Source organism: Gavialis gangeticus, unplaced genomic scaffold (assembly GCF_001723915.1).
Source record: "Gavialis gangeticus isolate Ggan-Ray unplaced genomic scaffold, GavGan_comp1, whole genome shotgun sequence".
Classification (NCBI taxonomy): Eukaryota; Metazoa; Chordata; order Crocodylia; family Gavialidae; genus Gavialis; species Gavialis gangeticus.
In genome coordinates this window covers 43,061,619-43,073,406 of record NW_017729030.1, presented here as the reverse complement: position 1 = coordinate 43,073,406, position 11,788 = coordinate 43,061,619, and the positions used below count along the sequence as shown (strand labels likewise).

The following is an 11,788-nucleotide window of genomic DNA, read 5'->3' as shown; positions in this document are numbered from 1 at the left end:
TAGTACAGATTTCCCTTGATTTATGCAGGTTTTTTATATGCAAATTCGCTCTGATGCGATGGGCATATTTAGATCCATAATTCTTTATATGTGAGGTAAATTCACTCTTATGCGATCAGCATAGATTCCCCTCCCCCAGCCTAAGCAGGTAAGTCTGGGGGGAGAAGGAAGGGGAAAGGGCCATGGCCCCACTCACCCCAGCCTCCGGTTGCAGTGGCTCCAGGAGCAGCCAACACCAGTTGCCGGCACCAGGGCACAGTGCAGCCCAGGAGCAGAGGTGAGTAGGGATAGGCGGAATATGGTGCAGCCCAGCAGCTGCAGGCAACTGGTGCTGGATGCTCCCGGGGCTGCTGCAGCTGGGGCTGGGGTGACTGCCTCTCTGTTCCCTCTGCTTTGCTGCCTTGTGCAGCCCTGGGACCGGACCCTCTCTCCCCACCCCTTTCCTAGTGCCAGTCTCACTTCATCCCTCCCTCACTGCCATAGGAACCCTATTTGTTACATTGTAAAGTGGGTTCGCTTTATGCAGATTCAAGTTATGCACCATTCTCTGGGAACACATGTACAGCATAAATTGATGGAAACCTGTATAGTATAAAGGTAATTTTAATAGGCTTTAATTGTTACCAAGCAACATAAATCAACCTTTGCTTAGGAATGTAACTAAAAAGTACAAATGCAAAACAAAATTAAAACTGATGATTTTAACCAAGATTTCCTACTTGTTGATTTAAATCATAATTAAAATTAGTGTTTTAAATCAGTCTACTTTCCTTCAAATTATGTGAGAACAGTATTGGCCCTTAAAATACCGTATGTATTGGCCCCTCTTTAGCCCCACATATTCTGTCATGCTGTTTCTGAATTATTTGATGTGTGGTTTGCTATACCCATCAGTCCGAACACTTTGCTCTGCCTCTTTGAAACTGAATGCAATAGCACAAATGTAGTACAGGGTTCTTTTCTGTCTGATTTGGATATGGGTTTCCCACAGATGTCCAAATATAATAAAGATCAAAATTAGGTATTGCATATATAGCTGAATGTTTACATTTTTTTTCTTTTAGGTTCCTAGTCTCTCAGCCCTAACTAAGGCAAAGATACATGTGACCTCATTGAGAACATTAACCAAAGTAAGGGGAGCCAAGAGCTTCCCCTGTCTTATTTAATTTAGAAAGAAAAAATAGGGAGTAGGATGTGTTTGATACACCATCATTATTGTTTGGTACACCATCATTATGACAGGTTAAGCTTTGTTCTTGCTCTGATGGCCATGTGATGTGGTGGGGGAGTTAAGGGCCTATGGTACAGAGAGATTTAATAAACATGGCACTTTATTACTAGGTCATGGGTGTAGAACTCATCTGGCCCAGCCTGCTGGATTAGGCCCATGGACCCTCTTGCCCCCCACCCCTGCCGCCTGGTCCTACATGCCAGATCCAGCACTTGTGGTGCCTGCTCTGGTATCTGTGTTACCCATGGCACACCCCCATCACTGGTCCAGGACATGCACTGCACGTGGCATCTACTCCAGCCAGTCCAGGACCCATGCTGCATGCAGGTTCCAGCAAGGTGGGCAGGGGCATGGATTCTGGCCTGCCCAGAATGGGCGCCCTATGACTGCCTGGGATGGGAACCTTGTTTAGTGAAGATCCTGGAGCTAGCATTGTGTGGCCTGTGTGAAGCTGGTCCAGCATGTACCACATAGGTCAGTTCAAACCCACAGTTGGCACTGGGAGCCAAATGATGGGGCTCTGTAGGTTGTATCCAGGCAACAGGCAATATCTTTGACACCTCTGGACTAGGTAAATTAACAACTTAATTACTTTTATATATCAGAATAAACCATTATTTCATGAGGACCTTGTGAGATGTTATATTGAAAAGTTTTCTAACTTGCCAACTATCACTTCAATAATATAACTGTCATTTAAAATATTGTCAGAATGATGGAGAAAGACAAGTTGTCTGGGTAGACAGTGAAGTTGAATCATCCATTGTAAGCCATTGGTCCATTATTTTATTTTGATATTAGGAACACAAAGATGGTTTGATGGAAGAATCCTAGAAAATCTCTCTCTCTCTCTCTCTCTCTTTCAGCTGAGTAGCAAAGCTGCAGGCATTGTGAGTGAAAGAATAGTTTGCGTTTATTTTCAGGAATAACGGCCCAGATTTCTTTCCACACCACTTAGTATAGAGGCAATTGGTTTATGGATTTAAAAATCTTATGATGATGATGTTATCCTGAGAATCTTAATTTCTATTTCTATGCTACAAGATTACTATTTATCTTGTTTTAAAGGGAAATAATAATAGTAACTATACCTGGAATATTTCACAATACCTGAAGATATATAAATTTGAGCCTCCAAGTTACACTGCTGCCAAGATTTTATTAGTATTTGGTTGAGATGCCTCCTTTAGGCTTTCTGTTTGGTCTGTGAAACAAAGAATTATTAGTTATTTGGTATTATATCATTTTATATGATATAGCACATTTACAGGTATGGATTAAGGCATGTTTCCATCACCCATGAGTTTAAAATCCATGATAGATATGACAAACACAAGGCTTTGGGGTACAGCTTAGGTTCATGCTTTTGTTCCCCATTGACTTTGGCTGGAATAGGGCAGGTTTGAGAACACTTGATGATAATAAAGTCAGAGACTGCTTGAAGATGTGAATTCACAAAGGGATTTAAAAGAAGGGAAAAACAATATTTGGCAAGTGGTTTTGTTTTTTACTTTTGTAACTTTACCATTTCTGTATTAGTTAAGAGAAGAAAGTGTTAAAGATTTAAACCTTTTCTAACAAGTTTTGGTTCATACTATGTCTCTCTTCTGTGTTTGGAAAGTACCTGGCACACTGTGGATGCCTACCTTGATCAGTAGAAAAAAAAAGGACTGCCACAGAGGCCTACACAGTGGGATAGAGACAAAGGCAAGAACTCCAGAAACTGAAGTTGCATTCATCATGGTTCACATGACTGACCGAAAATAAGGGTGTGTTCAGAGGTTATGCAATATGCAGCATCAAATAACAGTTCTGCCAATAATGATAATATAAGTCTTCATTAAACTTTTCAGAATACAGTGTGTACTGTTGCCAGTTTAACAGTCCACCAACAACTGCCGACATATAGTTTCATAGTTTCTAGGGTTGGAAGGGACCTGAGCAGATCATCTAGTCTGACCCCCTGCCATGGCAGGAAAGAGTACTGGGGTCAAACGACCCCAGTAAGGTGGTCATCCAACCTCCTCTTAAAACCCCCCAGGGTGGGAGCCTGCACCACCTCACTTGGAAGCTGGTTCCAGACCCTAGCCGCCCTGACCGTGAAGTAGCGCCTCCTGATGTCCAACTTAAACCTTCCCTCCGCCAGCTTGTGACCTTTGTTCCTGGTCACTCCTTGCGGCGCTCAGGGGAACAGGGACTCCCCCAGCGCCTGCTGATCCCCCCTAACCAGTTTATAACAGGCCACAAGATCCCCCCTCAGCCTTCTCTTTTGAAGGCTGAACAGGTTCAGGTCCCGCAACCTTTCCTCATAGGACCTACCCTGCTGTCCCTTGATCATACGAGTGGCCCTCCTCTGGACCCTCTCCATGCTGTCCACATCCCTCTTAAAGTGCGGCGCCCAGAACTGGACGCAGTACTCCAGCTGCGGCCTGACCAGTGCCGCATAGAGGGGGAGGATCACCTCCTTGGACCTGCTCGAGATGCATCTGTGGATGCACGACAAGGTGCAGTTGGCCTTCCTAGCCGCCTCCCCACATTGCCGACTCATGTTCATCTTGGAGTCAATAATGACTCCCAGATCCTTTTCCACCTCCGTGCTGACAAGAGGGGAGTTCCCCAGCCTGTATGTATGGTGCCGATTGTTCCTCCCCAGGTGCATCACCTTACACTTGTCTGTGTTAAACCCCATCCTGTTCTCCTCCGCCCATCCTTGTAACCTGTCTAGGTCCAACTGTAGCCTGTTGCTCCCCTCTATTGTGCCCACATCCCCCCACATCTTAGTGTCATCAGCAAACTTGAACAGGGTGCTTTGCACCCCCTCATCCAAATCACTGATGAAGATATTGAACAGTGCAGGCCCAAGGACCGAGCCCTGTGGGACCCCACTTCCCACGTCCTTCCAGGTCGAGAAGGACCCATCCACTACCACCCTCTGGGTGCGACTCTCTAACCAGTTGGTGACCCATTGGACTGTATGGGTGTCTACGCCACAGTCCCCCAGCTTCCTAATGAGAATGGGGTGAGAGACAGTATCAAAAGCCTTCCTGAAGTCTAGGAAAACTATATCTACTGCCACCCCTGCATCCAATGATTTAGTGACCTGGTCGTAAAAGGCCACCAGGTTGTAGATTAATTTAATTTTATAGGCAAAAGGCTTTATTTGAATTGGGGGTAACCTGCTTCCATTTTTAAGTGTATATTAGGAATGATATTAGGACTTTTTACACAATATTTTACTGCTCCAAAAAAGGATATTCTGACCATCTCAAAACATGCTTAGCTGGAAGGTCTTGGAATGTGAGGCTGATAGCTAAGTCGACGTAACATTTTTTCAGCTTTTGATAGTTAAAGATAGAAGTTTGCTGCAGAACAGTTTTACAAAAAGAGAAAAGAAAGGAAAAAAAGAAATATGCACTTCCACTTTTCTCTTTGGACATCAAAATTAGGAACAAATTAGCAAGCCTCAGCTGTTACCAACCTTTATATTCTGAACAAGGAAAAAAGATCAAATTTTAACAGACTAAAAATACTTTTTCTAAAATTGGACTGTGGGAAAAGACAGGAAAATGATGAGATGCAACAGATTGATGGAGTAGCATTTATGTGGCTGGGTCTCCTTTTCTCTGTTCAGTTTGCATCAGAACATAGACAGATGCATCTAGACTGTTTCTTTGCAGCCTGGTTTGGCACAAGTCCTGCGTAGGGGATGGAATCTAGAAAAATAAGTTCTTAGTAATGGTAGTAACAGGAAAAGAAATAAAATATCTACTAGAGTAGTATGAGGCTGGGTAAAGACAGCAGTGCTTCATGGTTTGTAAGAAACATCTGCAAGATTTATTTGGTATTTAAATACATCTGGAATGCACACAGCCTCCATAGCCCAAATCAGATGTCCATTCATGATTGACGGGTACAGACATATCTTTCATGAAATGTTTGGCCAAATTCTATTCTCAGTTCACTGGTGTAAATCCAGTCAGTGTAAATCCATTAGCTGAGTAGAGTTACACTAGACTGAACCTAGTGTCATTGAGAGAGAAAATTGCCTGTCCTTCACTCTTTTAAAAAATCACTGCAAAAGAGTTGTCAGTTTAGAATGTGTTAAGATATCTTTTTTTTCTTTTTTGCAGTTTTTGAGATGTTAGTGGAAAAGAAAAACATATCTTGAAACACACAGTAGTTCCCAAGTAACCTAAGAGCCTTGATCCTGCAGAGACTTGGAACAGGTGATACAACTGGCCAATTGTATGCATTCCTGATATAGTAGAGATTTAGTGGGGCTTCTCATATCTATAAAATTAAGCATATAACATAGGTATAGCCAACCTGCAACTTGTATACCACAGGTGACATGGGCAGCCTCTGAGTGGCACACAGCAGATGGGGAAGGGAGCAGGGAATGTAGTAGCTGAGGCTAGGGACAGACATTCAAAAAGCCTGACCCTGAATTGATTCAATCTTTGCAGGTCAGTCTAACCTGGCTAGGCTAAACCAGTTTGTAATTGAAGAGACATCCCAGAAATGCAGGCACATGCCTGCAATGGCTCAGGTTGGAAGCTAGGGGAGGCTAGAGCAGCCCTCCCGTCCCTTTTTCAGTGCTCAGCTGAGGCGGAGGGTGTGGCCAGGTCCCTGCAGGACCTCTGATTAGGGAGGGGTTTAAAACCCCACCTTCCCTGCACTGTCCCAGGCTTTCACCCCCTTGCAGCTCAAGGTGCAGGAGTGTTGCCAGACCCCAGCCCTGGGCTAGCACTGAGGCAAAGGGGTGGTGGGGTGTGAAGTGCATGCATCTGTTGAGGATACTGAGCTTTTCAGTTTCCCTCTCCTTGGTTCTTCATGCTGCCTGCAAAGTGGCAGGCAAGGGAGCCAGCAGGGGGTTGATAACACAAATTTATCAGCCCATTAACAGAACAACAGTCTCTCTCATTAGTTCAAGCTCTTCTTAAACAGTTTTTTCCAAGGAAGGAATGGAGGGACATTACCAGGTAACCTATTGATTAGCTCCAAAAAGCCCTAAGTGAACACTGTTCTGTCTGCCTATCCCAGTGAAATTGGAGAGAGACACATTAGCTAGCATACCACATGCCTAGGGTCCATGGGGCTGGGGTCCATGCTGTGGGAGATGGGAGGGAGCAGGGGATCCCTGCCTGAGCAGCAAGGGGGCAGGGGGAAGCCAGGCAGACCCTGTTGTGCCTGCATTCTCCACTGGATCTCTGGCTAGGGAGGAGAGGGGTAGGTTGAGCCTTGCTCTGGAGCAGACAGCACAGCCCAGGGCTGCAAAGCATCTAGGATGCTGGGGAACTCTGGTTTAACTTAAACCAGGAAGGGGTCTGCAACAGACATTGTATAATCTGTTTTGACCCAAATCAGTTAAGTCTGATACTGCATCCCACCAGGTTTATCTTAAATTAGTTTGAGCCACATCCATTTTGAAATTGGTTTATGTGCACTGAACTTATGTTCTGCTACAGGTTTAAACCAGTTTCGGATCACTTAAACCCGTTTATGTGTAATGTCTGTCCCTAGCCCAGCTGCGAGTAGCCTGAGTTCCATGGCCAGTGGCAGCTACTCAAAGCCTGAGCTGGCTGTGGTGTGTTGAGCAAAATGGCCTCATGTGCCATGCCAGGCTTGTCAGCTCCTGCTTGAGATGTGCTCCTAAACCGGTTTATGTGTAATGCCTGTCCCTAGCTTGATGGGGCAAGAACTAGAAAATAGAGCAGTAGGCTGGACAGGAAACACAGGGCAGGGAGCAGAAAGCAGAGTGGCAGTCAAGGAAGGGGTGGGGCCTACTTTGTGGTATGCTGCAGTGCTTGGCAGGTTTGGGATCTAACACAGCAACATTAATTGGAGATAAAAGAATGCATTAAAAGGACAAATATTCACTTCTGTTAAAAAGACAGGGGATCCAAATTAATTGCATATAAGTGTTCCTTAAATCAGAAAGGGAAAATAGGGCAAGAATGAGACTGACTTTGCCTCCCATGCTTCTGAGTGTTGTTGGTTGCTATATGGGGCCAGGAAGGAATTTTTTCCTCTCCTGTTGCTACAGATGTCAGGGGTTTCTTTTGCCTTCCTCAGAAGCATTGTGTGTTGGCTACAGCCAAGGCTGCAGATTTTGACTGGGGTGTGCCAGTGCTCCTACTGGGACTAAAGCCTGAAGGTTCCTGGCTAGAGAGTCTTACCCCTTTGCTTGGGGACAGACTGATTACCATACTTGGGATCAGGAGGGCATTTTACTCTGTGGTCAGATTGGTGCAGACTCTGTGGGGGGTTTGCCTTCCTTTGTAGATGGGGGCATAGGTTGGATCTCAAGTGGGTTTTAACAACCCTTGCAGTGGCAGGACACTGACAGTCCTCATCCCCTTGCTTTACTTGAGGCCAGCTAAGGTATCTTTGCACAATAACAAGGCATATTGCCCAACAAGGTTTGTTTTTGTCTAGTTAAAGAATAGGTTAAACAAAAACTTGTATGGGATAGCTTGAATAAGTATGATCTTGCATAGAGCAGAGGATTGGACTAAATGATCTCCAGAGCTCACTCCCAGCCCTACTTTTCTATGATTCTATGATTTCTAAAAGCCTAGGGTTCATGGTTGTACATAATCTAGCGCATAATTTTAATAGTTGACTGATAAGGAAACAAAATACCTAGTAGATCTCTAGGTATGGTGGGAATAGGGGAATATTTGTTAATAGAGAAGGGGCTTTTTTGGTTTCTATATAGGTAATAGCTCCTTTTAAAAGAATTCACCTTGTTTGCAAGTGGGTCTTTTTTTATATGAGGTATCTGTGGCAGGCTGTAATTTAATACTGTTCATTACTCATTAGCAAAGACACCCAGCTCCACATTGTAGGCGTCTCACTTTAGTTAGCTTTTAACGTCAGGAGATGTGTTTGATTATGATTTGTGGCTCTCTTTACAAGTAATAATTATTAATTTGCTTCTCTAAACCAGCTAATGATAGTTTATTAGTTGATGGTGGAGAAATGGTCACTGCTGAGGGATTTTGACCGCAAAGCGGTTTCTGTTTACATCTGGTGCATCTGTAAATGTTGCATCTCAGAACAGTAAACTTCTGGATTCATCCTTTTCTCTATTGTACATTCTTTAGAAACAGGTTGGTGCCTGCTATAGAACAGGAAAGAAATAGTGTTCGAAGAAGCACACAGTAGCTGTCCGTTAAGTAGGATGAAGAGTTGCTGGGGTTTCCTTTGTTTGTTTCTGAAGGAAGATTGAACATTGATTTAAAGTTACATGGGTCATAGCATCTGAGTCTGGATACAAATACATTATTTCTTAACAGCAGCTTAGTTCACACACTTTTTTATTTTTTGCTGTTAGCAAAAATCTTCCTTAACGCATCTGAGAGGGGAGAAACAAGTATTACTGAAGTACTACCAGAAGGGGACCTCAGTTAAAAGGCATACTGTCAATCCTTTGCTATTGAGCTTATTGAAGTAATGTATTATTGTAACAATTTTCATTAAAATGCTAAATTTCTTGGCCATATAAATTCAGTGCTATATAAATTCAGCGTAGTAGGGCACCTGTGCCCATCATGGGTAAAACAAATTGGGGAAGAATTACGATGAGTTAACTCCAATCCACAGTCAGGCCCAAATTCTGCAAGCTAATTCACTGGGGCAGAATCAAATTGCATATTGGCTTTAGGCAAGACTTTATATAAGCATAGGGATGCACTGGACAGGATTTTTTAAAAGGTCTCATCTAGGACAATGCTTAAAAAAAACCCCTTTAGATAACAGGAGTTAAACATGTGTCCTGGGTTTGTGTAGGCCAGACAGAACCTGCCAAGCCCATGTTTTCTATACTAGGTAGGTTCAGTATTCCTAGACCTTTTCCAGAAGGTATTTTCTGAAATTAGTATAACACTCTTTCTGTCATACAATCAACATCATGTACAATATGATGAATTTGTTAAATGTGGCTACTAAAGAAGTTTCAGTTAATAAGAACATTTTTTTTCAACGTACTAAAAATGAGGAGGAGAACTCAGAGGAAAAAACGGACCTACCTAGGTCAGCAGGGCACTTGCCAAATTCTGCAAATGGGTGGTGGAAAGGGATCTGTGGAAGAGTGCCAGTGAGCCCAGTCTCACAATATACATATTCTCTGAAATACATCTTGAGATCCTTCTTTTCTACATCAGACCTTTGGAAATATAATAAATACAAGAATGAAAATGTATTTGTGTGCTTATTAGTGCTTGCAGGGGCTATACAAAGTATGCACAAATGTCTGACCTTGATTAGTAATGTTTGAACACAATTGCTAGCAAGTTTCAGCAGACACTATTACTGTGTGTGCACAATATATGCACAGATACGACCCTTTAATTGTACACATCTCACTGAAAAGCAGTCTTCAGGTCCCGTATTCTCTGTTGACTCAAGTTTCATTTACCATTGTCTTAAAGCCCCTCTGGAACTCTTCCTGCAGACCCCTGTATCTGTGCAGGAGGGTCACATTTGATGCATGTAAACCTTTTTGGATTTTTTGCTCACTGCTGGTAGTATTTCTCTAACATCCTTACTCCAGAGCCATGCCCTGGGGGTTTTTTGGGCGGGTTCCCCCTGGCTTAGTTGGAAACCACTTCTTGTGCAGGCAAAACACTTTTGGCCTCCCTACACAATTGTCCACTTCCTTGCACTTACTCCTTTAAAAAAACTTTCTTAATTTCATATAGTCCTGCTCTGGGTGTTTTGTTTTGTTCGGTTTTTTTAAAGGACAATGTGAGTTGGCCCTTCATACAGACAAAATGTAATGTTTCATTGAACCAGACTTGTTTCCACATAGGCTAAAACTCTTTGATGGCCTCCTAGCTGCTGAAGTAGAAATGCAAACAGATTGGGCACCACAAAAGCTTGCAAGATGAGTGGAATAACAGCTTCTGACGTCAGAAGTTGGTTTCTTTGCTCTAACATCTTTCTGTGTTGTGTTTCTGCTGTCAGGATACCAGACTTCCTTCTCCATCTGCTCCTTTTCAGTTGGCTCCTTGCCAAGGAGCTGTAGTATAAATTCTTGAGCAATCCTGTGCTTGCGCCAAACCCCAACAAAAACAATCCGTCCTACTACTAGCTCTCTCTTTTTTCCCCTCTAGTACAACAGTTGGATAAAGAACTAGCAAGCAATTCAAGTTGTAGGGTATGAGTAAAGATCACACAGTGAAATTCACTTCATCAACATAAAACTTGAATACTTGGGCTCTATGAATATGCATACAGAGAGGTCAGGGAGGTTAAATCTTAGGTCCAGGATTCATGGCTGCTGCACAACCCCTATGACCACTATTCCACTTAAGCAGGGTACTGGGCTGGCTGGATTTTATATACAGGTAGAGCTGTGACCCTTTCCTGGCCTCCTTCCTACATGACTTTTCACTCTAACCTATGCAGGGTTGACACAGAGCTCCTCTGTGGCATATCCCTCTTCGGCATATCCCCAACACAGTCCCTTTGCCCTATATGGCTCTGAGCTGCTTACCCTTATAGTGGTACTTTCAGTTTTCTAGACAAGAAAGTTTCTCGTTTCATACAGGACTTCATTTAAACTGCTCATGTGCCTAAATGCTCTCTGCTACCTCAACCACTCAGGAATGAGCCTAAGCAAGGCATATTCTTGTGATAGTTTATATGAACATTATATTCTTTCTTTTAAAGCTGTAGGAAATTAATATTCTGATTTCCCTGTTTCTTACTTCAGATTCTAGGGACAAGGCCAGGCTACACATTATGAGATTAACGTTTCAGAAATCAGTATAAAAACCAATGTTGATATTTGCTGAAACATATAATAAAATGGACCTTAAGTTAAATGTTCACCTGCAAATTTTTAATAATTTAATAACCCTAAAAAAAGCAATACATGGCTAAGAGAGTGGAATTTAGCCTTTACCTTAGAAGGATTATTTGTAATGTGCATGGTTGTAAATTAGCTTCTAATGAATATACCATTTAATGGAAAGTGTCCTATGCTGTGGTGTTTCAGAAAGTAATGGCCTTTTCAAAATAAAACCATGTTGTGTACAGTGATCATTCACTGGACCATATCATTTCTTTATATAGTTGTAAATGCTGGGTGTGTTCGACAGTGCTTCCAGCAGCATTCTCCACTGCTGTATGGTTTTTCACTCATTGCACACAAAATGGCTTTATTTTGAAATCGCTGTCACTTTCTGAAGCGCCTTTGAAAATTAATCCTACAGGGTTCAGTCCAGCTTCTTTTTCTTCCTTTTGGATTCTCTGTGCATGTTGTGTGTGTATACATGCATGGATGCATACATGTGCACATATGTGTCCTCTTCTTGCATTACACAAGAGATTTTTGGCTTGAGTACCTCTGACTAGGGATTGGTGACTTAAGGCTCCTCGGTTGGATTTGGTCCATGGAACTATTGGATCTGGCCTGGAAAGAGGCTTTGGTGGTTGGGGGCTTCACCAGTGCCACAACCAAGCACTGGAGAGAAACGGTGGCTGCAGTGGCCATGAATTAGCACCTGGCCCCTTTTGCACCCAAGCTGGATATTTCCAGCCTGCAGC

General features: G+C 43.0%; 1 protein-coding gene across 1 annotated transcript in view; it reads left to right on the top strand.

The window, feature by feature from the left end:
- The first annotated feature begins 298 nt into the window (after positions 1-298).
- Positions 299-11,788, top strand: part of MAML3 (mastermind like transcriptional coactivator 3) — a 382,658-nt gene continuing 371,168 nt past the window's right edge. The window contains exons 1-2 of the mRNA XM_019521832.1: positions 299-328; positions 1,065-1,130. Coding sequence (XP_019377377.1) covers positions 299-328; positions 1,065-1,130 — 96 coding nt within the window. The remainder of the gene's footprint in view (positions 329-1,064; positions 1,131-11,788) is intronic.